Raw genomic sequence first — 27600 nt, forward strand, 5'->3', positions numbered from 1 at the left:
TTGCATATTTTAGGAAGTGAGGAGGAGGCGCGGGCCCGAGCAGCGGCGGGTCTGGGGCGCGGAGCAGTGGCGGGAGGAGGTAGACACGTGGCAGCAGCAGCGGTAGCAGCCCCGGCGGCGGCGGTATCGGCCCGACCGCCGGCCGTCCTCCCTCCCTCCCGCCCCGCGGCAGCCCTAGCTCCGTCCTCGCCTCTCCCCCGGTCGCGCTCGCTCGGCCGGGAGCTGCTCTCTCCTTTTCTCTGATCTTCAAGCGGCAGGACCCGGCGCCGGGCACCGACCACTGCCACCATGGGGAAGGGGGTGAGTGCCGGGAGACATGGGGCCCGGGGCGCGGGGCGCCTCGGAGGCCGGGGAGGAGCAGGGAGGGTAGGAAGTCTGGAGGAAGACCGCAGGCAGCCAGCGGGGGGCGGCGGCGGCGGAGGAGGAAGCGGCGCGGCTCGGCACGGGCTGGCTGCGCGGCGAGGCTTAAAAGACGACGCACTTGGGAAATGCAGGCAGCGCAGCCACGGAGCACGGCGGGAGGGGGAGGGAGCGCGGCCCCGGCAGAGGGGCTGCGGGCCCCGCGGTCCGAGCGCGCAGCGGCCGGGGGCTCCCGGAGGCCGCTCTCGGAGCCGCGGGGCCGGGAAGAGGGCGCTCGGGGATGGAGTCGGCGGCCGGCGGCATCCCCGAGCCCGCTTCCCTCCACCCTCCGCCGGCCCTCACCTCCCGTCTTTCGCCTTCCTCTTTCCCTCCGCCCTCCGTGCCCGGAGGCCGGGCGCGCTCCTCCCCTTCCCCTGGGGCGTTCTGCCCGGCCCCTCGCGGGCTGCTGCGGTTCCCGCCGCGGCCCCCGGCGCCGGCGGGGGCTTCCGACGCGGGGGCGGCCTTGGGGTCCGAGGCTCCTTCTCCCGGAGGCGCTGGGCTTAGCCAGCTCCCCGCGGAGGCGGCCGTCCTCCCCCGAAGGAGAAAACTGGCTTCCCTTTACTGCGGAGCCGGTCGTGCGGGCTGGTGCCAGCAAGGGTGTGTCTTCACCGCCCTAAGATGGCCTTTAAGGTATACTTTTGAGAGCTTGACTGGGAGACTTTCTGTAAACACAGGATGCGCCTCGGAGCAGCTATCTCGGGCAGGGGTGTGTAGTTTTTGGAGTATTGAACCTGGAAAGAGGACGGGCTGACCCACCAGGGCCTCTGGGTACGATGAACCCGAAAAAGGACCGGAGGTGGCGGGCAGTAGGTGGTGGTAGCAGCGCGGAGCCGAGCTAGAGCGTTCCCGAAGGCAGGAGGGGGCTCCTTTCGTTCCTACCTTTCTGTGACCCGGAGCTGCCTTACCCTGTAGCCCGAACAGAGGACCGGGTCCCCGACCCCAACGGGGCCAAAGTCTAGTTGAGAAAAGTTTATACAAAGTAACCCCCAAGGTATCAATTCATGGGATAAAATGACTAGGTCATGAAAATACTGGTAGGAGAGAAACCTCTCTCTTATCTCCAAGGCCTGCACTTAGTAGGCCTTCAGAGATTCTTAGGGCTCCTCAATGTGCAGTGAGAGATGGGGAAAAGGAAGGGTGCATCTTGACTCTAAATGGGTTTTGAGAGAGGTAGATGAAGACCTGGTAAGGAGATGTGGGAATGCCCAACTTTTGTATCTTTTAAAAGGACGAGGCATGGAGGGCTGGCCCAGGTCAAGTAGCTGAAGGCCAAGAGCTGAGTGCCAGCCTGTCACTCCCCACGGTGGAAACTGGGTTAGTGGCCTGTGTTTGTACCATACCAGGAAACCCTAGGTCATTCATTTAAACAGGCTCTTTAAAGCTCATTCCTCTATCTCTAACCCCCTCAAATAAAAAAATTATTTTCTGAGCCAGCCATTACTGATTTGAGAGGGTATGGAGATCTTAGACAGGACCTGAGGCCTAGGAAGGTGAAGTGACTAGTTCAAGGTCAAATGGTTCATTAGTGACACACCAGATGTCCCTAATTCCTGAACAGCCTGCAGCCTCCCCAGCCTGAATGTACACTCACTCCTTAACACTGCCTGAATGCAGAGCTCTTAAAGTTGGTCTTCACGCGAAACCGGGGTGTTCATGGTATTGCAGGGACCAGGGAGGTATCTGAGTAACTAAGTTGCATCCATGTATCTGTGTGTCTCTTTCATAACCACACACATGTACAGCAGTGGGAAAGACAGGGATACGTCTCCATCGCAGGGCTCAGCCAGGACGCTGTGTGGATCCTAATCAGATGTCTAGGGGCTAGCAGACACAAATTTGAATTCCAGCTGATTAATACAAGATGATGTGCTGCTGATTTTCTGGGCTGTATTTAGCATTTTGGATACTCTGATAATCCGAACATGAAGCAGGTGTGTGTGTGATGGTTCTCCTCGGATAAAATTACCCCTTTCGTCCCCAGTGACTTATTGTGACAGTCCAAATGTTCAGAAGGATATTTTGTGCCGAAACGCTGGGATTTTTCCACACGAGGATTAAAGTGTGGGTGGAGTGGTGACTAAAGCCCTGCTGATAATTGGTTAACCAGGAAGCCTGTGCTGGCAGCTAATTTTTAAGGTCATTGTTCATTTCTTCCCCTCCTCTTCCCACTACCATCGGGGGCCTAGGTTTTGATGGTATTTCAGGTGATTTTATTTCTCCTCCAAAATCAAGTTCCTAAGCTTTTGGTAGGAAAATGAAAGAACAGCTGAATCATGCCTGGATGAAATAGGATTTTGTCCTTTTTTTCATGTTGGGTGTTTCTGCCAGTGCCTTGGCCTAAACCTGCAGCTGGGCCTCACCACCCACAACCAGTCAGAGGTACACGGAACCACTCTCTTCTCAAGTTCACGAAAGGTTGGGGGTGGGGGCAATGGGGGGTTGGCGAGGATGTCACCAAGTCCTTCACTGCAGTTCTCTCCATTGTTTGAATATTAACTTAGTTACTTACCTAGAAAAGAAATCAGAGCCTGTGGGTAGTGATTTAAGGCGGGGGGGGGGAAGGTCCAGGGGAAGGTTACACAAAGGATAGGCATGTCAGCAGAAATCCTGGTTGTATGGTAACATTTTATCAGCTGCCCTTTTGGAGTTCAACTGGAAGGTGTGACTAAATCTTCTCTGGCTGCTATGAAGCTAGTACTTTAGACGGAAAACATTGTAAGGCAGAGTCCTCAACATGGAAAGGTGCCCAGGCCTGGCCACCAGCGAGGGCAGCCCTGGGGCTGGAGGGACTGGGAACTAGCACTGGGGGCCGAGAACAGGTCAGCTTGCATCACACCCTCCGCCTGGGGAGCGTTCAGTGCACCAGTGACAGCTCCCAGCTCCGGCTCTGTGTTCTCTCTGTACCCGGCTCTGAGGGTGTATCCTCTTTTGGTAACTTTGTGTTTGCTCATCTGTAGTGTTCTCTGCCACTAAGTTTGTAGCACAGCAGTGACTCACCTTTGGGAGGGAGGGTAGACAAGGGAGGAGGTGGGCATCATAAATCGGAGAATCCAACTGAGAGTAGGCTGAACCTGACAACCAAAAAATAAAATACAATGGAGGTTTAAGTAAAAATCCAGGAAGATGTTTATCCAGGTGAAGGCTAACACTTAAATACACAGACCTCTGGAAGTCTTATTCCGCAGTTGGGCATGGAGAAATAAAAAGGGAATGCAACATTGTGAAGCACCATAGACTTGGTACACAGCCACGTTTTGTCCCAGAACTGTTCTAAGTCACTTTCTGATTATTTTAGCAACAAATTAACAGAGGAGTGAGTTTCTGTGCAAATCAGGCTAGGGTTTAAATACATCCAAACTGAAGGAAAAAGAAGTAGGCTTTAGTGACATTTATGAAGGATATTTGTGTGGAAGAGTAAGATCCGTTTTATTCATTTAAAAACACAAACGGGTTTCAGAAAAGAAGCCCTTAGGCAGAACCCTCACCTGAGAACTGGGGACGGACGGCCCTGGCCACTCTGTGCAGAGCGAGCGTGAGCGTGGGGCAGGTGTGAGCTGCGGTTGCCCTTGGGGCTGATCGTGGGCACCAAGAGGTCAGATCTTCACCAACTGTGGGTTTTCGTGTTAGTCTTAAGCTCTTCCCCGTGAAAAACGTCTTAAGGGTTGAAAATAATGAGAAATGCTCTTACTCTCCAGAGGAAAGCCAAGTGGAAGTGTCATTTGACATTGACCTCCGCCTGTTTTATAGCATCTACTCTCACTTCAGGTCCAGGCCTTGACATTTTTAAACTCTTCGTGAAAGTCCTGCGGATTACAACGGGCTTTCCAGCCCCCCGCGATGGGAAGGAGCGCGAGCACTGCCGCGGTGCCTCCATGCAGCAGCCCGGGGCTCTGTGCCAGGCAGCGGGCCCCGAGAAGAAACACGAGTGTCAGATCAGATGGGCTCACAGTCATCAGAGTGGCTGTGTTTGGACAGCAAAACACTGGGCAGAATGTGCCCTCGTCCCTGCCAGAGCTGTCCAGTTCTGGGCGATGCTGAAAATGCATGTCCAGTCGGCAGTGATGTGAAGTCAGGAGAATGTTAGAATCCACTCACTGTTTTTTTAAGCTCTCCTTCCTTTCTACATTTTTGGAAAAGGAGAGTAACCGAGTCAGGTTTGAACTTTCTCACGTCGCCATGAATTGCGTGTGTGAGAGGAAGTGTGTTCCTTGGCTGGAATCAGAGAGACTGTTCTCTGCATATGACTCACCTCATTAGTTGTGCTGAAATCTGCTGTCAGGAATCCACAAGAAGTTCTGCACATTCATTCGACTGCCGCTCGGAAGAGCAGATTCCGCCAGTGCGTGTGGAGCGCCCCCCCCCCCCCCCCACCCCGCAGCGCTTCTCTCTGGTTTCATCTGGGTCCCGAGCCAAGGGAATTTGGCCACTAGACCTCATTCCTCAGTTCCTTAGTTCGCTTTACAACAAATTACATCTGAACATTAATGATCTCTGTGTCTGCTTTATTCAAACCCCATTTAGCAATAGCTATTGAATATCTTCTGTGGGTGATCTGGTGATCGGAAAACTCGGTCCTCAGTGGCTGTATTTTGCCTTTGGGACTCGAGTTTGGGGGCCTGGGAATCGGAGTGTGAGCTTTTGGATCCATGGGTCTGTGGTCACCGCAGGGGCTGTGCCCAGTGCCTGGAGCACTTCAGGGATTAGCTCGTGGTGGTGTTCTGTCCTCCTCGATGCGCCTTCCCCGGTGCCATCCATGTTTGTTCTGCTGTTCCAGCTCACGTGACATTTCCCCAGGGCCTGGGGCCGGCTTCAAGCTCCTGGGCCTGGCTGCTGAGCGACTCTCTCCTCTACCTGTGGGGAGTGGTCAGGGTTCCCAGTAACTGGTTCAGGCCACTGGCGACACTCCTGCCAGTTGCCTCTGCCTCTCCAACTGGCACCGTGGAAAGGGGCCGAGGACAGTGGCAGGTGGGTGGAGGGAACGGGCAGGTTTTAACTCCTAATGATCCGGGTGCCTGATGTGGAGGCAGAGCGCCCCATTGAAAAGCGAGTTTGTTTGTTTCATTGGAAAAACAAAGCACATGTTTGAAAAGAGAGTAAGTCCAAAGTATATTGATTCTTTAGAAATTTTAGAATTCTTTGAAATCATGGGCGATATACTACTAACTGTTGCAGGAAGGGTGGGCTGGCAGGCTGGTTAAAAATGGACACGCAGGCAGATGGGGAGGGGAAGGCCAACCCTCTCTGACTCGGGGCCGAGGTAACCCACGGGCTAGTGCGGAACGGGCCCGCTGCTGGCTGATGGGCTGCGTGCGGCCTGGGTTTGGAGGTGCTGGGCCAGCCTCACAGAGGGCCCACTGCCTTGGCCTACATGAGCCACTCTGGCAGTGAGGGGACGCTGAAGGCACGGTGGTCCCTCGGGTCACCTGTGCAGGAAACAGCTGTCCTTCACTGTGGCAGATGGCAGTGCGTGTCCTCCCCCAACTGGGCCACCTCGTCCTCAGGTACTTGGCTAGAAAATTCCGCATACCTAAATTAACTGCTTAGCCGTTTAGGAACAACTGGAGGTTTAATGAACTGGGTCTGGTCATTTTCTTACATGTTTTGTAAGTTTTAATTGATGAGATGAAATAGGAAAATAATGAGATTTTTTTTTTTTGGTAAGGTTTAAAAGGAATTTTCATAGTAAGTGAGGAATGGCAATAATTTGTGAATTAAAACCAGGTTTTAACCTTTTTGTAGCACTTTGCAGAGTACCTTTGCATAAATAATTGTGTTTGCTGATGATTTATGACACGTGGTTCCAGGAAGATTGGGACCTCACCACCTTTTCCAGAAAGGGAAGATGTAGCCCAGATGTCACCTGTGGCCTCGAGGTGGCAGCCAGATCATAGACCATCCCCCCAACTTCCCTGCTGAGGCGGAACTGGCCCAGTCGGGTCCAGAGGTGCCACTTCCGGGACCCCGTTGGCCAGCCTGGAGGTGGGCTGCACTGGGGGCAGCTACTTTTACCTGCCTGTGGCCCTTCTTGCTCGTCCAGAATTTTGGTTCGTGGGTTTTGGAAGTTTCTAGGTGTTTTGTTCTCGGTTTTGACAGCAGCCCCTTAATTCACGAGACCATCGTGACGCCGATGGTATCAGAATGCCATCGCCGGATTCTCTCATCGTCACACTGAGGGTCACTCCCATTTTGGGGGTGAGGAGACCAGGACTAGCTGGCTGAGGCCCCGTAGCAGACATAGGCCGAGTCGGAATAGCTCGGGGATGAACTTCCAGCACTCTGAAACGGGGTGGGCAGCCCAGCTTCCAAGAAGCCCCAATATTCTCTCGGCTGGAACTTGGCAGTCTGAAGAACTGCGAGCTCCCTGCTGACCCAGGGCCTTGTGCCGATGGATGGGGACGGGGGCCAGAACTTCTGTCCATCATGCACGCGGCTGAGAGAGCCCAAGCCCTGTTGGCGGCAGGTGGCCGCGCCAGGTATGGGGGCTTGGGGAGCAGCCTCGGCTTGGGCAGCTGTGACTGACCTGTGGGGGCGAGCCTTCCCTCCGGACCCTCGGTGCGTTTTTTGTGTCGGTTTACAACTTGGAGCTGGCCTTCTGTGCCTGTCTATCTGCCCCACTCCTCCCCCTCTGGGTCCTTAACTGCTGAAGAGGAGGGAGGGGTGGGGGTGCCTCACTCAAACTAGGGGTTCCATTGATGTTTTTCAACGAGTGGACCTTCTTACATGGCTTGACCTTGGCCCCTCCTGACAAGAATTCCCGCTCCCCTCTCCTGGGCGCCCTTTCCCACAGCCCGGATCCAGTGGCAGCAAAGTGGGAGTGTGAGCCCTGGACAAGATGGAATCCCTGGGAATCACAGGACTGAGTAATGACCCATTTTGAGCTGGGTCACACTGGGCAAGCCCCTGCCCTTGTTGTGACCTCCTACTTCCTAAATTAGAATGGAAAAAAAAAAAACAGCCAAGTTCTTCATTTTCACAAGTGACCCTTTTGAGACGGGTGCAACATTGAGCTTCCATCGTGCCTCCCTAGGAGACACCGGAGTGCCCCACGGGGTGCCCTGCCCTGGAGCAGGGTGGGAGTGGGAGAGGTGAACTGAGTTTGCCACATGGAAAAGTAGGAATTCTGTACTTAAAGGAGTGGGGACGCCATTGTGGTCATTGGGGAAACCATATTTGTCAGGCCCCCTCCCCCCACCATGACCTTCGTTCTTACAACATGCTTTTGAGAGCAAGAATTACTGAACTGTTATCTCACTCATTCCTAACCCCGTGCTCCTGTCCCACCCCCAAACACACACGCAGCGATGACTCTGCTCTGAAGCTGTAAGGATTGAGGTTGATGGGGACTTGAGTCCTGTTTGTTCCCCATAAAGATAAGTGACTTTCGGACTATTATTTTACTTGTAGGGAAGGACAACTGAATTGTGTAAGCTACCTGGTCTCCTGGACGAACATTTTTTAGTGAAAACATTAACGTCTTGAAGGGGAGAAAAGAAACCTCAGGGTAGCACTTGCCACACCCCTTTCACGGATGCCCCCGTTTCTGACGATGCTGCCGCGTGTGGCACGAGTTGATGAAGGGGTGGAGTGTTCGGGCACCTCATTCTCAGCTGCCCTGACCATTGAGAACTGAAGCTGCGGGCAAGACCCTGTATTTACTTCGTAAAGGGGGTGAAACTTAGGGGTGTGTCCAGGGCACTCCCCCGGGCCCCGTTTGGAGTGGGAGTGTGGCAGGCCTGTGAGTGGTCAGGCCCACAGAGGGTGAGGCAGAGGGGATTTAACTCTGATTTTCATGCATTTGAATGAAGTATGTCCTCACGACACTCCACTTGCTTAAAGAGAATTTGTGAGCCGTATTTCAAAAATCAATACAAACTTGACCACACAGTCTTAGAACTCCCTGGTCAGTGGCTCTAAAATGATTTGTCAGCGTGTGCTTTCCTGTTAAATAGATGAAGAAGATAGCGTCTTGGACGGAGGCTCCTCTCCGGTGGAAGCCTTGTCCTTGGTGTCTGCCTGCCTGCCTGCCTGCCTGCCCTGGGCTGGCACCGGGGCCGTGTGCACAGAGCACTGACTCGGGCAGTTGCTCCGTCGCGGAGGGAATGTCAAGAATGCTGGCTATCTTTAGACCTGCTCCGTTCCTGACAGATAAGGCGGAAACTACAGAACTGCCCTCTCCGTCGGGAGGCGCTCAGAGTTGAGGGGCACTCACTGCGGCCGTGGCCGCAGGGGCTGAACCAGCAGTGTGATAGGTGCCTCTGCAGGTGGGCAGCGCTGGCTCGTTTGGGGTGGGATTTCATTGTAGAGTCTTCAGAGGTCATGTGAACATTGTAGTTGCTTGTGACAGTACCAGCCATGTCCGAAACCTGCTCGGGTTTTGTAGTCAAGTGTATTGTCAGCACAGTAGTTGGTCCGTTACTTCTGAGAGTTCAAAATGAGTAAGAGGGAGCCACGAAATAATAATAGCAGCAGAGATCATCCATTTAAGAACATTGTGACACCTCCTTTCTTTGCCCTTCTTAGGTGGCGGTTATGGTGGGGGTGGGGAGGGGGGTGGCCGGAGTGTGGGCCTTTGCTCCACGGACCAAGCTTTGCAGCACCGAGGTCCGGCTTAGTGTAGGTGAGCTGAAGCACTTTAAATGGGGTGGGGGAGTGGAACAATCAAAAGTTGATTCTAACTTTAAACTATGGAATCAACGTTTTCTTTAAAAATTGTTCCAGTTTCCAGGAGGCGTAGGTGGATCCTGTGAATTCTGTGATAATGCATGTGCTTTTCCTGCATCCCGCTTGTGTCAAAACATTTCCAGTGACTTTCGTTTGGGGTTGTTTTTTCCAGGCTGGGAGTTGGGGTGGGGACCCCTTTTTCTGCTCTTTCATTTAAAGAATTTTAAGGACTCTTCGGCTGACTTTTTAACGAGTTCTTCTGTGAGCCCTAAAAATGTTTACATTTGATACCTAATGACTTCTTTGCAAAGCCAAGAATTTAAGTAAAAGTAACTGGTATTTAGACATGCAGTGTCGTTGAGTCCTCCCCACAGCACTAAAGGAGGTAAGCTCATTGTCATCTGCTCACTGCAGAAGAAAAGAGTTGAAACTGAGGACTTAGCGACTGGGTACACAGGTGGGACGAGGTAGAGCCCAGGTTTTTAAAGTCAAGTGGGTCTGATGCAGGGTGCACAGGAAGAAGTCCTAGGTCAATAGTGTAAAGATGGCTTCACCCTTACAGATTTTGAGGGCACAGCCCCCCCTCCACGTTCACCCCATGGAAGAGAGCGCAGGGCCCTTCTGAGGCCCTTGCCGAGACTCCTGCTGGTCTCCTTGCCCTGGGGTGCCGACGGCGGTGTGTCTCGACCTTACGGCGTCAGCATTCGTACTGGATTGCTTTGCTCCGTGTGCGGCACACACACACACATTTCCAGGAGGGTTATCCCAGTGACTATTCAGAAAATGGCTAATCGTGACTGTCCTAAAAACGGCTGGAATCCCCTGCTCCCAGTCTTAGGTTCCCAGGTGCTCTCCATAACTAACCGTGTCCTCGCCCCACTCTCCCGTAGGTCGGACGTGACAAATATGAGCCTGCAGCCGTGTCAGAGCATGGTGACAAGAAAAAGCTCAAGAAGGAGAGAGATATGGATGAACTGAAGAAAGAAGTTTCTATGGTGAGTGCGAGGAGGAAGACCGCTTCCGATTTCCTCCTGAGGAGTGATTGTGTCCGACCTTTTCACTGTGTAATCCCCGCCCCCAGCCCCAGTCGGAGACTTGCTTTATTTTCAGGTAAAATGGTCATTGCACTTGGACAGATCTTACCAAATCACAAGAGTTGATGAGGAGGATTTTTGTATTAAAAGTTGTCTGAGGGCTGCAGAAGTTACTCACCCACCCTGGCGTAACCAGAGGAGCTGTGGCCGATATGAGGGCCATTCACTTTGGGAACTTCCAGCCTCTCCCGGCTTCGGAGGCTCCCAGACGCCACGCACACCATCTGTCGAGAACCTGCCCGGTTGTCAGAGGCCGCGGGGGAGGGTTTCCTCGCTCGCTCCCCGAGACCACTGATGCAGCTGGTGACTCGGGGCAGGCCTGCCCTCGGGAGCTCCCCAGTGGGTAGCCCCGTGGCTGTTGGGCCGCGAGGCAGCGGTGAGAAGGATTCCAGCACCTGCACTGAAGACACACTTGTTTACGGAGCCTAATAGTGGTGATAATGCTTTTTTAAAAATCTTTTTTAGTAGCACAGTGTTTAATGGTTTGTTTGTTTCTGCTTTTCCTTAGGATGACCATAAACTTAGCCTTGACGAACTTCATCGCAAATATGGAACAGACTTGAACCGAGTATGTTTGTTTGAAATGTTTTTGTACAGAATCCATTTCCCTTGTCACATTTCCGCCCCCCGTCATAGGCCTTAGCCTCTGGGACTCTAGGAGGAGCATGGTCACAGCCACCATCTGAGTATCTACTAGGTGACATGCACAGAGCTTGGTCTTTTATGTGCTTTTTTAAAAGATTGTTTCCCCTGAAACTTCGAAAGTGCTCGTTACGGCCCCCATTTTACAGTCGGTGAGAGCCAGTGAGCGGGCACACCGGGGCTTGAGGCTGACGAGCCCCACGGCCAGGGTGCCCCCAGCCTTGCCCCTCGGATCTGCCCTTGACTCTGCTCCATGCGGTGACCTGAGCTACGCCTCCAGCCACTCAGACTCGGGCGCGCCTCCAGCTCGTTCCCTGAAGTAGGGCAGAACCTCAGTCATTTATTCGAAGGGTTTTTTTTTTGTTTTTTTTTTTTTTAAACACAATCCAGAGAAACCTTTCAGGAAAGCAGGTGCACTCTCCATCAATGACCGAGTTCTGAGGAGGCGTGCTGGCCTGGGTGCTGAGCTCCGAGGCGCGGCCCCGACGCGGGGCCCGGCCCACAGGCACTGTCGGGCGGCCTCAGGGCACTTCCCACTGTGGCCTGCGTTTCCGTTGGGTTCCCGTGAACTGTGTTCCCTGCGACCCTGAGGCAGCATTCAGCACTCTCAGACGCTGTGGATCTCTTTCCTTACATGCAAAATGAGATTACTGACGCCCGAAAAGGGCTGTCGTGAGAGTTCAGCGTCGATGGACTGGACGCATCAGCCTCAGTGCCCGGCACACGGATGCACACGGATGTGCTCAGGCGTCCCTCGGTGCTTTCTGTTCTGCCCCAGGTCACGGTGTGCGCTGGGGGCAGAGGAGGGAGGGTCCTGAACAAAAGGGGAGACTTGTCGTTTTCCCTTACTGCTTGCTTTTTCTTTCCCCATTCTCCCTAGTTAACTCAGATATTAAAAATAACGTGAACCCCAACTGTGTCGATACCGACAGACACCTTGGGCAGGGTGATGTCTCTTCTGACTCGGTATTTTGACCGTGTGAAAGTGTCCACGTATTCCCTCATGCTAGGGGCCCATGTCTCCCATCTGCCGTCAGTGGATCGGGGTGTCGAGGCCCACGTAGAAAATGGGGTGGACCCGTCCAGTGAATATTTCACAGATCACTGGGGGCCTGGGGGGGATAGCTAAAATATGCCCGTAGGTGAGCCCTCCCCTGCCAGACCGTTGTTTTGATATCCTCTAGAGAATGGCGTTCTATACTTAAAACTTGGCTGTTAATCCAGCATAGGTTGGGTTCCTGCAGAGATTTTGTTTTTCCCCTTTGATGTTGATACAGGGCTTTTTTTCCTCCCTGACAAATTCAGTATACAGAAAATTCAAAGCTTAACTTAGTTTGCAAAATCGGATCAATGAATTAAATCAGGTAGCTTTTTGGTAAAGATGCAGTTTAGCATGAATCCCTTATCTGCAACTTAGAAGAGACCAGACTGGATTCAAATTTGGCCACGGGTCAGTTTGAGAAGCCATTTCCAACTGGGTGTCGAGGGTCCCTAAGGAAACGGGGGCTGCCGCTGGGGACCGCCGCTGGGGACCGTCGTCAGAACTGGCCTGGTTTGACTCTAGCTTGGGAAACGCTCCCTCCTGAAGCCTTGGCCGCAGCCTTCCCGCTCCTGGGCGAGCGCGTTACCTTGTGAGGTGCTGGAGCGGTTTGTCTTATCTGTGTCCCTCTGCTCCTCAGGGCTTGACCAGTGCTCGTGCTGCTGAGATCCTGGCCCGCGACGGCCCCAACGCCCTCACCCCCCCGCCCACCACCCCCGAGTGGGTCAAGTTCTGCCGGCAGCTCTTTGGGGGTTTCTCAATGTTACTGTGGATTGGAGCGATCCTCTGTTTCCTGGCTTACGGCATCCAGGCTGCCACGGAAGAGGAACCTCAGAATGATAATGTGAGTGTCTCCTCTTCTTTTGGATTGTTGGGTGCGCACACACGTCCCCTTGGTCTTCACTGCCCGTTCACTTTCAGTCACAGCCGCCGTCTGTCTAGAATCTGCCTGGCCATCGGAGAAGGCGAGGGAGGGTTTCCTGGCTCCCCGGGACCGGTGATACCTGGCAGGCCCTGAGCCTCTTGGTGGTTTCTTATTTCTTAACGGGTTTTAACACGGGGGAAAAGTGGTGTCAGCAGCCGTTGCCTTCAGGACCCGTGCGTTCTTCGATGGAGGTTTCTCTTCCCACGGCCCATCCTGTGGGTGCTCTCTCCGGTGGCCGGCCGGACGCCCCCTGCCCCCCACCTGCATGTCGCTGCTCTGAATAGGCAGCTCTGCTCGGGCCCTGGCCTCGGGCCGCCTGCCAGCCGTCAGGCGACAGACCACGGCTTTTAGTACTGGCCCGTACACCTGTCCAGAAGTGTTTGGTCACCACTTTTCCACAGTTACAAGTTCCAAAAATATCTTTGTGTTGATAAGGCAGGAGAAAATGATTTATCTAGAACATTTCCAAAAGTCTTACCAGCCAAGTATCTGTGCGATTCCATTTTGGACCCTCCGGGACCTGGTCTTCAGAAAGATGTGAAGACGCGAGTTCTGTATTTCCGAGGCCTTGGTCTCTGTTAAAGATCTGTTTGGATTCCCTCAAAAATTAACCAAGTGTTCCCAGTGCTGTCCCCGGAGCCGTGCGGCCCTAACCTGTGTGTCCCCTCCCTCCCAGCTGTACCTCGGTGTGGTGCTGTCCGCCGTCGTCATCATCACTGGTTGCTTCTCCTACTACCAAGAAGCCAAAAGTTCGAAGATCATGGAATCCTTCAAGAACATGGTTCCACAGGTATCTGCTCGCTTGTCCTGCCCCCTCGGGCGACTTGATGGCCTCGAGAATGTGCACTAGTGTGAAGTTCAGGTTTTCCCGGGAGGTCATGACTCCCTCAGTGAGGGGGATGCCTCCACCCCCCCGCCCCCCCCCCCCCCCACAAAGCAGAGCTTTCCTGGCAGCCCAGAACGTGACCGTCCTCCTCTGAAGGGGCACGTGGGCAGGAAGGAGAGGACAGTCTCTCGGCTCACTGTCGAGCAAGCTTTTGCAAGTTGCATGAAAAGATTCATATTTTTGTTGGTGCACATAAAAGTTATTCATAGTTGGTGATGCATTCAGTTAATTAGGAGTACAGATCCTTTTTGCTTGACTGTGTGTGTGTGTGTGTGTGTGTGTTTGGACACTGCCTTCTCGTTGGTATCTATTTTTGTCTGACTTAATGGCGTGAACTTTTCCCCTTCTAAAGCAAGCCCTGGTGATTCGAAATGGTGAGAAGATGAGCATAAACGCAGAGGATGTCGTCGTCGGGGATTTGGTGGAAGTGAAAGGCGGGGACCGGATCCCTGCTGACCTCAGGATCATATCTGCGAACGGCTGCAAGGTGGGTCGGCGCAGAACCCCCGCCGCTCGGGCCGCGGGGGCCGAGTGCCCGTGCCGAGGCCAGTGCGCTCACACCGACACTTAAACTCCTGTCCTGCCCGACAGGTGGATAACTCCTCGCTCACCGGTGAATCGGAACCCCAGACCAGGTCTCCGGATTTCACCAATGAAAACCCCCTGGAGACGAGGAACATTGCCTTCTTTTCGACCAACTGCGTTGAAGGTAGACCATTTGAGGGCATGAACCCCCACAGCATGGCACTTGTCTTAGTCATTGATAACAAACACCAGAAGAGTCGTAGACACGATTTCTCTTCCCGTTCTATCGACTCCGCATCTGACCACTTGGGTCAAGCCCAGAGCAGAAAAGCGCTCACCTGCTGGCAGGGAACCTGGGGAAGCGTGTGGCCGGCTCCCTCTTCCTCCCCTGCAGCCCCTCCTGTGGCTGCCCTCCTCCGGCTCCGTGCTGGGAGCCACTTCCTGCCAGCGGAGGGACTCCCTCTGCCAGAGGCTCTGCGGTTTAAACCAAACACCCGAGAGCTGGCCCTCACCCTCAATGTGTGTTCGCATTTTGCCTTCCAGCCGCGCCAGGTGACGGCACCCTCTCTGGCTTCTTTGTTAAAGTTTGGTATGATTCCCTCTCTCCCCACTGTGCAGGCACCGCCCGAGGCATTGTCGTGTACACTGGGGACCGCACCGTGATGGGGAGAATCGCCACACTGGCTTCGGGGCTGGAAGGCGGCCAGACCCCCATCGCTGCAGAAATCGAACATTTCATCCACATCATCACGGGCGTGGCTGTGTTTCTGGGGGTGTCCTTCTTCATCCTCTCCCTGATCCTCGAATACACCTGGCTGGAGGCCGTCATCTTCCTCATCGGTATCATTGTGGCCAATGTGCCCGAAGGTCTGCTGGCCACGGTGACGGTAAGAGGCCGGGGGAAGTGGCGCTTGCTCAGGGGTGACTCGGGTCGGCTTGCGTGCGTGGAAGACTCCTCCAGTCCCCTCTCCTGGGGGCCGCCAGCTTGGGCTTTAGTGCGTGTTCGTGTGGAGACTGTCCTCGGAGCCCCGGGGGAGGGTCAGACAGTGGGGGGACCTCAGAGTGCTTGCATGTGGGAGGTGGTCGTCCCCAAGCACGAACCTTGTTCCTGTGTCACCATAGAACCCAGGACAGTGGAGCAGAGAAAGGGGAACTTGGGTGGGGTGGGGGACATAGAATGTGCTAAATCCTGATTTTCACTTTCATTAGCCTAGTGCTTATTCGGGAGGGAGGGAAAGGCCCCTGTGTAACTGCTATCGTTTCCTCAGACCTCAGAGGAAGGTTGGAGAGTCCATTTTAGATGAGCCTCTCTGTAAGGGCGGAGCTGGAGCTGGCCTAGCACTCCAGCCCGGGCGAGCTGGGAGTGATCTGGTGTTAACGCTTTCTAGGTGTGTCTGACCCTTACTGCCAAACGCATGGCGAGGAAAAACTGCTTAGTGAAGAACCTGGAAGCTGTGGAGACCCTGGGGTCCACCTCCACCATCTGCTCGGACAAAACCGGAACTCTGACTCAGAACCGGATGACGGTGGCCCACATGTGGTTTGACAACCAAATCCACGAAGCCGACACGACAGAGAATCAGAGCGGTGAGACCCGAGGCCACCCTACGTCGGAACCTCACTCACTCACGTTCTCTCTCTTTCTTTCTTTGTAATCATTTGGGAAGGAGTCAAGGGCGTAGGTTTCACTTTGTTTTTTTTTTTTTCATGTCAATGGAAAAATTGCGTTTGCCATATGGAGGTGGTGAAAACCCCCCAAAACCTGGCTCGTTTCATTAATCGGACAGTGAGATGCGCGTTTCCATCTTGATGGGACTTGGGTACGAAGTTAATGCACTATTCTCCCATCCTGACTCCCTCAGGTGTCTCGTTCGACAAGTCCTCAGCCACCTGGCTCGCCCTGTCCAGGATCGCGGGTCTCTGCAACAGGGCCGTGTTCCAGGCCAACCAGGACAACCTGCCCATCCTCAAGGTGCGCCAGGAGCTCCTCTTCGCCCCAGGCTGGGGGGTGCTGGGAGCGGTATCACCCAAGGGCCACCGTGCCAGTGTTCCGTTGAAGCAGCATGTGACGTTTGCGGTCTGTAAATCCAGGCCTCGTAGGGCATGGGTGGTCCGTGTCACACTGTGTGGTGTGTAACTCGTGTGCCCGGAGACCCTGGAGTACTCGCGGTGCCAGCAGTCCACACAGTCTGGGGAAAAGGGGATCTACAGTAAAAAAAAATGACCAGAGAAGGGTGGGGGCAGGGGGAGGCAATCTTCAGAGAAAACCTAGTCGATGAAACCCAGTGTCACTACCGTCTCCTGTGCTGCCACCGCGCCCAGCAGCGAGGGCCCCCCTCGTGTGACTCTGTAAGCGCATTTGCATGTTAGGATCCAATCATTCCAGTAAATCCCTTAAGCCATTTATTTTCTTAAAATAGCTCGGCCGTTTCTCTTATCTTATTTGTTCTTAGCTTGCTTACTAATGGTGCAAAAATAAGCTGGGCCTCGTGAGGCTTCAGCGTGCTACCCAGCGAGGACAGTGTCAGAAAGGCCACGAGCTGCCCCGGGTCCCTGGAGACGAGGAGGAGCCGAGGGCGGCTCTGGGGCCGGCTTGTCCGGGGCCAGGCTGCCTGCAGTGGCGCTGGGCAGAGACCCCGCTGTCAGAGAGAGGGGGGCCCGGCCGGCACTGAGGTGGCTTCCGTCGTGCCGATGGGGCTGGCTCCTTCATTCTCTCAAGGAGGCCGTGCTGTCCTCGGTCCTGGGGGGCTCCTGTTATCTCGGGATCCACCCCGAGATGCCTGCCTCAGAGAAGTTCTTCCCCAGGCTGTGAGTGCAGGGCCTCATGAGCATCAAACCTTTCCTGATCAGGCAGAGCCCCAGGAAGGTATCTTGAGATGCGTTCTAGGTATCTTAGGGGTTGGGGCCATGTTAATGGCAATGTCAGTGTGCGTGACCTGAAGCGTGGGTTTTAACGGCAACGCTGGCTGCCGACGAGTCTGTTGCAGCTGGTAATGCCTTCCCATCGCATCCTCCAGGCCCAGATGTTTTTCCACGACTGTGTTTAGAATGCAAAGTCCTCGGCTCTGCCCTCGGCCCAGACAGTTTGTTCCCGGCGCTGAGAACCTGAGGCGCTCTCTTGTAAACTGTGGGGTGACGAAGAGCGCTGGAAGTGTTTGCTCTCTCACCGGGTGCTTTCAGATTCATAACCAGAAATACGTGTCTGTGAATAGTGTTGGCTCTGAGACTTTTTACAAGGGGAAGACAAAAAGTAGGCTGAAGTAGGTTGGAAGGGTGTGTTTTGCTTCTCCCAAGGGCAGGTGACACCTTCAAGTGCCTTTCTTGGACCCGAGGCTGATGTGGGGTCGGGGAGGGGAGGAGGGAGTGGGGGTCCTGTCAGTCCTGGTGACGCCGCTGCCCTGTCCTGACCTCCGAGGGGAGTGGAGTGCACTCCCGGTCGTTTCCCCCAGCTGGCAGCGACGGCCCGTGGGGGACACTACTAACGGATGTCACCTCCGTCCCCAGCGGGCCGTGGCGGGCGACGCCTCCGAGTCGGCGCTCCTGAAGTGCATCGAGCTGTGCTGCGGCTCCGTGAAGGAGATGCGGGAGCGGTACGCCAAGATCGTGGAGATCCCCTTCAACTCCACCAACAAGTACCAGGTCCGAGGAGAGGGGGGTGCTGGGGGGCTGGGGGGCGAGGGGCAGAGGGAAAGGAAGGGAGAGCGCCAGCAGAAGGACCAGTCTCCCTCCGGGAATTTTACAGGCATAAGTGCTTTCCAAAAAGGAGCTGTTCAGAGTTTTTATCTAGACTACGTGTAGAAAATCCTCATTTATTTGAGTGTCAGCAGGATAAAGGAAATCTTTGGAACATTTTCTTCCAGAAAGTTCTGGGTACGGGCACGAGTCAGGCATTTATTTACGAACGTGGTAGAAGTCACACAGCGTGTGGCAGGGCCTGAGGCACTTCCCGGTTCAGACGTGGGCGTCTCGGCCTTTCCTGTAACAAACGCACACTTGTGCGGGGGCTGCGTGTTCCTCTGCGGACCTCCGCGCCCACTTACCTCCGGACGGTCCTTTCCAGCTGTCCATCCATAAGAACCCCAACACGTCGGAGCCCCGACACCTGCTGGTGATGAAAGGTGCCCCGGAGAGGATCCTGGACCGCTGCAGCTCCATCCTGCTGCATGGCAAGGAGCAGCCCCTGGACGAGGAGATGAAGGACGCCTTCCAGAACGCCTACCTGGAGCTGGGCGGCCTGGGGGAGCGCGTGCTCGGTACGGGGAGCCCCTGGGCGCAGAGCGAGGGGCCGCGTGAGCTCTGGGGTGTGTGAGCCTCCCCAACAGCCCTCCCACCTCTTTGCTTGCCCTGCTGGTGTGAGAACAGCAGGTGCCCGAGAGATGGCCGGTGTATGGGACCGCGGGCCGTGGACTCCCGCCGGTCTGCCCCTGACTCATACTCAGACCTCTGGTCTCTCACGCTGGTCCGTTCTCTTTGCCAGAAAACCCTGGGAGGGTGGGGGGTAGGAGGAGAGTTTTATGACCCATCTGGCCTTTTTGTTCTGTCCCTGGTCTATAAACTTAGTGAAATTCAAATTAATTCCTAGGACATCTAGAGTAAACCGTTTCCTGATGGCCACAGAACTGCTGTGCATTTACATGGGATCCCAGGCCATCAACTTGTAAATCAGACGGACAGTCAGCTGTTGGCCTGGGACACACCGGCAGCCACTGCGGAGTCCGAGTGCTTTTACCCGCCGTGCAGTGTGGTTGGGAAGGCGGCGTTTGCCAGATGCCGTAGGTTGACAGGTAGCTTAGCTTAGACAAGTCGGGCCAGCCCGCCTGGTCCCCTCCGCTGGTTCACACCTGCTGCCCCTCTGTGGGAGGTGTCTTTGTGTCTCTGCACTTCCACCCACCACCCCAAGGTGGACGCAGCCTGTCTCCCATGAGCCCACATGGCACCACAGAGCGCGTGATTTCGCACGTTGTAACCATTAGGCAACATTGAACAGAAAGGAATGTCTTCATTGCCACTAGACCCCTCGGGCAGAGCGTGTCTGCCCTGTGTCCATCCTCTGAGCAGCCGTCGCCGTGGCTCGAGCTGGCGCTCAGCAGTTTGCTCCCTGTACATGAGTGGCGAGCGGAGACGTGGCCTCAGTTTGGCCAGAGAAGGAAGCTGAGACAGATAATGACGCCGTTTGCCAAGTCCAAGATGGGGGGGGGGCAGGTCTGAAGCCCCAGATCTGGCGCTCGGAATCCACGCGTGGCTGCCCTCTCCACGTCGAGTTCCTCTTGGGGGCTCGGTGCTGGTCTGCCTCGTGCAGGTGGTTTTCTCCACACGACTCGGGGTCGTTCGTGTATGTGAAACAGAGCCTTCTGGACTGTTACAAATACCAAAGCCAGACGTTCAGCGAGAGGTAGACAGCGTGGGCGGCAGGCCGCTGTCCTGCCACGGCCTCTCATGGGCCGCCTGTCCCCCCTGCCCCCCTCGCAGGCTTCTGCCACCTCTACCTGCCAGATGACCAGTTCCCCGAAGGGTTCCAGTTCGACACGGACGACGTGAACTTCCCCGTGGAGAACCTCTGCTTCGTCGGGCTCATCTCCATGATCGACCCTCCGCGGGCAGCCGTGCCTGACGCTGTGGGCAAGTGCCGCAGCGCGGGGATTAAGGTAGGCCCAGCTGCCTGCCCGGCATCACCATCACCCGCTCGTGCCTGGGGGCACCCTGCTTACAGAGGCTGCCCCTCGGGAGCCACCTGGCCAGCTGGTCTCTCACCGGGAGCATTCTGTCTCCAAGACTTTCATTTCCTCCAGAAAAAAACAAATGGTGTTAAAATTGGTGTAAACAGATGAGGGGTTTTTTAAAATTTCTTTTTTAGGGAAAGACGTGAACAAATAAAGAGCAGAAAACTTGGAAATGCTTACGTTCTAAGCATGCTGCATACAGAAAACAGCATGTTTGCGGGGGGGGGGGGGGGGGTCTGTGAAGCTGTGGAGTACTGTCTAGGCATCCTGATGCTGGGCGTTTGACTTGCTTCTTTTCCATTCTCGTGAGTAACACCGCCCTGAAAAACTCTAAAACTTAACTCCCCACCACTGAGTATATTCTTCTAAACGTCATCATTGGGTCAGAAAGGGTAGGAACGACGTGGAATTCTTAGGACTGCGTGCTGCTCTCCCCCCAGTTGGGCCCCTTTGAGGATGCCGACCAGGCACGTGTGGCTCCCTCCCCCTGCAGTCCCACCAGCATCAGATTTTTATCACGTTGAATAATTTTCTCTTTTTTTCTAAAGTTTTTTTAAATTCATTTTTAGAGAGAGGGGAAGGAAGGGAGAGAAACATCAACGTGTGGTTGTCTCTCACATGCCTCCTACCCGGGACCTGGCCCACAGCCCAGGCATGTGCCCTGACTGGGAATTGAACCAGCGACCCTTTGGTTCACAGGCTTGCACTCAATCCACTGAGCCACACCAGCCAGGGCCCTTTGAATAATTTTATGTGACTATGTGAAAGAAAAAATATTGTGCATCCTATGTATGCGCATATCAAGATAAAAGTCTGGGTTTTGGCTTTGTATTTTTTTTTTCGGTGGATACGTGGTTATATCTGCGTTCTTTTTCTTTTGATTTTCCAAGCTGAATCACATTTATCAGTAATGTTTTCTTACTGACAGATCCTTAGCTTGGCAGCCTCACTCAGTAAATGGCCTTGCTCCTTGTTGCAGGTCATCATGGTCACTGGAGACCATCCAATCACAGCCAAAGCCATTGCCAAAGGCGTGGGCATCATCTCAGAGGGCAACGAGACCGTGGAGGACATCGCTGCCCGCCTCAACATCCCAGTAAACCAGGTGAACCCCAGGTGAGGCAGGAGCTCAGAGCCGCCGTTGGCCTTGGATGTGCAGCTGGTGGGGGCGGGAGATGGTCAGCCCGGTTCTGCAGTGTCGGCTGAGTAGGGAATGCCCCTCCAGTTCCAGAAAGCAGCCTTAGCGCGTCACAGCAGCCAGCTCTTGGGTGGAGCTTACTGTTCTAAGCACTTGGTGCTGAGACCTGTAAGGTAGGCGTCAGTCCCAGCTTGCAGGACAGGGCGGCTGCGGCTCAGTCGGGCTGTGCTCGCAGCAGCCCGGCTTCCGACCTTGTCCTGTGAGCCCCGGGCACACTACCAAGCACCTCGCCATCTCCAGGTCCCCGCTGAATAAGTAAAGTGGGGAAGGCACAATTGCCCAGGTAGTTTTTAGGACAAGAAAGGAAAATTCTGGCAGTAAAGTAAAACAAGTGCAGATGAACTTGTTTTTCATGTTTTATTCAGGTTTGGGTGTTAGGAGAGGGCTTGGTCTTCCATCAGCTCTGCTCCTGTCTGGAGCCCGGTCACCCTGTGTTTCCCAAACACGGGAAGGAAGACGCCGGGCGGGGCTGCCCCCGGGTGGTTGGGAGTCCCGAGTGAGATAACGGTCTACACGGAGATGCTTTGTAACCCACAAAACACTGTACAGATACTGGCTTTCAAGTGATGGGGAACTCCCCCCGCCCCCCCGGCTCCGCGTGGTTTACAAAGTGTTCTGCATCGTGGAACATCATCCCCACTTGGGGATAAGCGTGGCACTGGTGAAGCGGTGGGTGACCTTTTTCCCCTGGTGCTGATCCTAGAGATGCCAAGGCCTGTGTGATCCATGGAAGTGACCTGAAGGACATGACGTCCGAACAGCTGGACGACATCCTGAAGCACCACACCGAGATCGTGTTCGCCAGGACCTCTCCACAGCAGAAGCTCATCATCGTGGAAGGCTGCCAGAGGCAGGTCGGTGTGCAGCCGGGCCGGGCCGGGCTCTCCGGGCTGCTGGCCTCAGTGATGGCAGCTCCCGTCCAAACAAAGGGCGAAGCACCAGTGGTGGAAACACGGCTGGGCTCTTCCCAGGCTCGCACGTGGGTGCCAGTGAGAGGCACAGGGGAGAGGGGCCTTGATGACGGTTTAGTAGAGGCACACGCCTCACCGTGCCCTGAGTCCGAGTCTCTTCAGACTCCGAGTCTGCCCCGGCGACAGAACGGCCAGGGGAAATGCCCTGGAAAGGCCCTGGGTGGGGGCGGGGGCGCGAGAGCATGGGGTTTCCAGATGCCGCTCACCCAAACCAAGATCGGGAGTAGCCCTGGTTGCCAGAAGGTGATGCCATAGGCGTTTCTGCCTGGAGCCTGTGGTTTGGAGCAGCCTCCCGGCCCAGGCAGCTCTGGGAAAGGAGCCGTGTCTGAGGAGGAGGGGCAGCGGGGGCAGGCACCTTGCTGACGCGTCTTGGGACCCCGTGGTCGCTGACCCACTCCCTCCCCCTCTCTGGCAGGGTGCTATCGTGGCTGTGACTGGCGACGGGGTAAATGACTCCCCAGCTTTGAAGAAGGCGGACATCGGGGTTGCCATGGGGATCGCCGGCTCGGACGTGTCGAAGCAAGCTGCTGACATGATTCTCTTAGACGACAACTTCGCTTCCATTGTGACTGGAGTAGAGGAAGGTGAGGGCGCGCAGAAGGTGCTCAGCAGGCACTCGCCCGCTGCCGCCCACCTGTGGCCACCCCTGCACGGCGCACGGCGCGGGGCGGGGGGTGCGGTGTTCAGTCTCCCTCGCGAAGCGCGACGGTGGAACATCTTGCCTCCTCAGGTCGTCTGATCTTCGATAACTTGAAGAAATCCATTGCCTACACCCTGACCAGTAACATTCCAGAGATTACCCCCTTCCTGATATTTATTATTGCAAACATTCCACTCCCACTGGGGACCGTCACCATCCTCTGCATTGACTTGGGCACGGACATGGTGAGTGAATGTCGGCGTCCGAACAGCCCAGTGTTCAGGGGCGACCTCAGGGCTCAGCGCCGCGCGCCCGGGGCCCACATGACCGCCCCGTTAAGGAGAGAGCTTCTCGGGAGCGGTGCCCAGCAGCAGAGGGCCAGCGCCATTCTCAGGGTGACTCTCAGCTCCCGCCGCCCAGACAGGGCCCTGGTTTTGCTGTGTTTCGGTGGATGGGGTGGGAGGCTGTAACAGCTCACGGTGAGAAGAACAGGTTTTTAAAGGGAGGGCAAGGATTGCATAACAAAAGGTCACAGTGTCAACATCCCGGTTTTTGGTCATTTTAAATCCCTTCCTCCCCAGGTCCCTGCCATCTCCCTGGCTTATGAGCAGGCTGAGAGCGACATCATGAAGAGACAGCCCAGAAACCCCAAGACGGACAAGCTGGTGAACGAGCGGCTGATCAGCATGGCCTACGGGCAGATCGGTGAGCGGCTCACGGCCCCGAGCAGGGGGCTGGCCAGTTGACGGTGTCCATGGTGGGGGCGCCACCTCAGACATCGGAGACGTCAACTCCAGGGTCAGCCGTGACCTAGGGCGAGACTGGGGCCTCTTGCAGTTCTCCACGCGAGAAGAAACCTGAGCTGGCCGCCCAGTCACTGGTGCAGGAACTGCAGTCCAGACTGAGCTCCGCCTGAGAGCCAGGCTGCCCCTCACCTCCAAACCTTTTGGAACTTGGGGCCCGGTACTGGGGAACTGTGTTACCTCACGCGCCGTTTCCTGGGGGTTCACAGTGTCCGTCACTACCTTGAGTAGAGATAGGCTTGGAGAGATTATGTGGGTTTAAAGGTTTGGCTGGTAGGCCACCACCCAGTGGTGACCCTGCACCCCACACCTGGTGCTTGATCTCTGGCCACCAGGGGCACCTGACTAGCTAATGGGAGCTCTGGGCGGTGGGCAGTGAGAAGGCCTTTGGTCTGGATCCTCTGCCTGGTCCCTGTGGGGGCACCCGGCGGAGCCGCCACGAGCCCCTCATTGTGGATTCATGGGCTGCCTCACTGTGATCCCTCAGGGCAAGCGGGACAGATTAGTAGGTTAGGGAGACGTGGCTCAGATTCGTGGAACAGCTGCTGACAGCAGCGTCCTGGCTGGGAGCCCATCCCGGCTCTGCCAGGAAGACCTAATTTTGAGCAGAAGGACGTCTGGGTCCAGAGCGTGGGGTGAAACTTTGTCCCGAGGAACCTAGGGGTGAGGCCGGTCTGGGTGCCGGGGAGAAGGGCCCCCGGGCACGCCGCCTTCGTTACTGCCCCCGTGGCTGGCAGAGGCTGCAGCTTTCGAGAGATGGGGCAGTCAGTTTTTAGGAGATTAAAAAGTAGGGAAGTGGTTTTTCTCAGGGGGCATGCCTGGAATGAGGATCAGGTAATAGCTGAGGGTTTTGAAGAACAGGGTCCAGGTGTCTCACCCCTTTAAGCTCTAAAAGGTGACTCAGAGTGGAGGGGGCATTGGGCAGGGAGTGCGCCTGGGGTCCTCCATCCCACTGGTCACAGCATGCAGCACCCCGAGCTTTCACAAACCAGTGACAAAGACCGCCCTCCGGGGCCCTCCCGGGCCCGCTGCAACGGGCAGGTGGAGTGTGGGGTGCTGCACACCAGGCTCTCCCACTAAAGTCTTGGTTGTTCCACCCTCTCAGGTATGATCCAGGCCCTCGGGGGCTTCTTCACCTATTTTGTGATCCTGGCGGAGAATGGCTTCCTCCCGATCCACCTGCTGGGCCTCCGAGTGGACTGGGATGACCGCTGGATCAACGACGTGGAGGACAGCTATGGACAGCAGTGGGTGAGTGCGGTTCTGACCGGCTGGCTCCTCCCGTCTCGGCCAGTGGCCGCCGGCCACCCAGCCTTCGGCCGCGGGGGCGAAGCGCCAGCTCAGCTGTCTGCCTCTGCATTTCAGACCTACGAGCAGAGGAAGATCGTGGAGTTCACCTGCCACACGGCCTTCTTCGTCAGCATCGTGGTGGTGCAGTGGGCCGACCTGGTTATCTGCAAGACCAGGAGGAACTCAGTCTTCCAGCAGGGGATGAAGTAAGCAGCGGGCAGTCCCGGGTCCTGGGTCCTTTCCAAACCCTTTGCCGAAAGCCCAGCACCCAGCACATGGCAAAGTTCTGGGAATGTAGTTTCGGGGGCAGATGAGGAAGCAAAATGTGGTTTCCTAGGTTTTGAGTCTTCTCTCCCCCTTGATCTTAGGAACAAGATCTTAATATTTGGCCTCTTCGAAGAGACGGCCCTTGCTGCTTTCCTCTCCTACTGCCCTGGAATGGGCGTCGCCCTGAGGATGTACCCCCTCAAGTAGGTCACCCTCGTCCTGCTCCTCGAGATGTGTGTCAGCAGCTCTGGTTTTCGGAACCTGAGGTTGCCGTGTGTGGGAGTTCCCCTGGGTGGGAAATTAGGAAAGGCCGGGCGGTCAGTAAGTCAGACTAGCGAGCGCAGAGGCGGCGAGTCTGTGGTGCTCGGGGCGGGTGTTGGACAGGACGACAGGCTCTGGTGCCTCAGGGCTCGCTCACTGGCTGCTTCCAGCACTGAGACACGCCCCCCCCCCGCCCCACAGGCCAGTCGTCTTTGGAGGCCAACTAGGGTATCCTGGAGTTGGGGGACCCAGATTCCCATCTTGATTTGCCTTAAACAGTGGCTTTGCATCTGACAAATTTGAATTGTCACATACGGGTTTACCACAAACTCCAGTCACTTTTCGAAATGCTGAATGTGTTTGGTGGTGTCCGTTCACTGCTTGAGCTTAAGCAGCTGCAGTTTGATTAAAATAAGCAAAGCCACTGAGTGTAGGACCCGAACGACACCAACTTGTGACTCAAAACGCCAGTCCCCCATCCCACTCAGCCGTCTGGGCTGCCGCTCACTGGCCTGTTGCTACCACCTTGCCCCCTGACGTCCTTCCCGTCGGGAGTGTGCACGGGCAGCCAGGGTCCGTCCCTGTCCCACTGTGTCCCCCGCCTGTGTATCCGGTAAGGCCGGTTTCCGCAGCGCTCGTCCCCACGTGCTCTGGCCCTCCCGGTGTGTGCCACTGCGCCTCTTGCGTGGCGTTACTAGTTTGTCATTGCTGCTGTCCACTACACGACGGGAATAAGCCATGCCCCGGCAAGTTCCAGCCTCAGGGCCACTGTCTACCGAGAGGAGGCTAGGGGAATGCGGGCTCTCGGGAAGGCTGACGAGGAATGTCACTAAAACAGGGACAGGCCTCAGGACATCTGGCTCTGAGGGTTTGTTCCTGGTGGACTCTGCCCAGTTTGGAAGGTGGCTTAGTTACTCTGGTGCCTGAGTCAGGCAAGGACACCGTTGGCTGCTGTGGAGGACTCACAGGACAGGAGGGGAACTGCCCGAGTTCTGCTTGGCTGCAGCCCTGCTCGCCTGTGCACCTTCACCGTGGGAAGCTGGTGGGGGAGAGCACGCAGCCCCCACCGGAGGCTGCTCGGGTGCCTGCCTCCAGCCCGGGACTGTGGCCGCAGCCCCTGGGCTTCCGCGGGTCTCTCTGGTCTGTCGGGGCTGCGCTTGCTCGTTGCCCAGGTCTGGCACTCGGGACAGCACAGCTCTGTGTCCTGGAGTGTCGCTGTCAGACCCACTTCTGGAGTGGGCTGGTTTTGACCCAGCTGGCAGCTCTTTTATCTGTGAAGCCCATCCCACAGAGGACTTGGGCTTCTTAAGTACTTTGCAGAGGGAAGAAAATGTCCAGTCACCAAAATCCGGGGATGGTCACCCAAAAAATCTAAACTTGTAAAACTTGTGCCTTGTAAACTGCGGCTTTTGAAAACCAGACCTGGGGGGCTGGGGCAGTCCCGGGTGCAGTCTGCAGTCTGAGTCCCCCCGCCGTCCTGGGCCCCGGTGTGCAGTGCCAGGAGCCTTGTGTCTGCGGCTGTGTGCATGCGTCCCGTCAAATCGTCACCTGCTCTCTTCCAGACCCACCTGGTGGTTCTGTGCCTTCCCCTACTCCCTGCTCATCTTCGTGTACGACGAAGTCCGGAAACTCATCATCAGGCGAAGCCCTGGAGGTAAAGTGGAGGCCTCGTCAGTGTGTGGGCAGGGCGGGCGGCAGGTCTGCGGGCTTTCCTTACGCTTCCTGTGAGGCGCCCCTCCCGACGGGCCAAGGCCGTCACGGTCCCATCCCTAGAACTCAGTCTCAGAGTTTTGACACCGATCAAACACAAACCAGATCTGCCGCAGTGGAAACTTGGTCAGAAATCTAAACCATCTTCCAGTTATCACAGTGCTCCGAAACACGTTTCCCTGAGCACAGTCAAGGCCCCCTGTTGCACTGGGGGGCGAGCGCGAGGAGGACTCGCTGCAGCCCACCCTGTCCCCCTTTGCCGTCCTCAGGCTGGGTGGAGAAGGAGACCTACTACTAGAGCCCGTCCTGCACGCCGTGGAGCGACACGCCACACTCTGCACCCCTCACCCGCCCCCTTTGTGTACTTCAGTCTGGAGTCCGGAGCTCCACCCTGGTAGGACAGCACCGAAGCATGTGGGGGAAGCGAGACGTCCCGGAATGAAGCATGTAGCTATCGGGGGGGAGGGGGGAGGGCTGCCTGACAAACATCCGTCTGTGGGAATGACAGCGGGGAAGGTTTTTATGTGCCTTTTTGTTTTTGTAAAAAGGAAATCATGGAAAGACTGAAA

General features: G+C 55.8%; 1 protein-coding gene across 3 annotated transcripts; it reads left to right on the forward strand.

Moving 5' to 3' along the window:
- ATP1A1 (ATPase Na+/K+ transporting subunit alpha 1) lies at positions 1–27600 on the forward strand. 3 transcript variants are annotated; one of them, XM_028503225.2, is made up of 23 exons: positions 1–300; positions 9951–10055; positions 10663–10722; positions 12476–12679; positions 13437–13550; positions 13999–14133; positions 14238–14355; positions 14790–15058; positions 15560–15758; positions 16034–16143; positions 17676–17810; positions 18232–18424; positions 19641–19816; positions 20871–21007; positions 21793–21943; positions 22476–22644; positions 22791–22945; positions 23282–23405; positions 24609–24754; positions 24869–24999; positions 25162–25263; positions 26884–26975; positions 27301–27600. In XM_028503225.2, exons 1-23 carry the CDS (start codon positions 289–291, stop codon positions 27327–27329), a joined length of 3066 nt encoding a protein of 1021 aa, XP_028359026.1. In that variant the 5' UTR covers positions 1–288; the 3' UTR covers positions 27330–27600. The 3 variants fall into 3 exon arrangements, with proteins under 3 accessions (XP_028359026.1, XP_028359028.1, XP_035871445.1); XM_028503227.2 differs by lacking the exon at positions 1–300 and adding an exon at positions 803–1029; XM_036015552.1 differs by lacking the exons at positions 1–300; positions 9951–10055; positions 10663–10722; ... (13 more) ...; positions 22791–22945; positions 23282–23405 and adding an exon at positions 18127–18134 and having other exon boundaries at positions 24586–24754.

The sequence above is a fragment of the Phyllostomus discolor genome, chromosome 14 (genome assembly GCF_004126475.2).
Source record: "Phyllostomus discolor isolate MPI-MPIP mPhyDis1 chromosome 14, mPhyDis1.pri.v3, whole genome shotgun sequence".
Lineage (NCBI taxonomy): Eukaryota > Metazoa > Chordata > Mammalia > Chiroptera > Phyllostomidae > Phyllostomus > Phyllostomus discolor.

Bases quoted from the DNA above. Each gene is read 5' to 3' on its own strand.
- ATP1A1 (XM_028503225.2), top strand. The intron at 19,817-20,870 runs GTAGGCCCAGCT...TCCTTGTTGCAG, and splicing joins GCCGCAGCGCGGGGATTAAG to GTCATCATGGTCACTGGAGA. The intron at 26,976-27,300 runs GTAAAGTGGAGG...TGCCGTCCTCAG, and splicing joins CATCAGGCGAAGCCCTGGAG to GCTGGGTGGAGAAGGAGACC.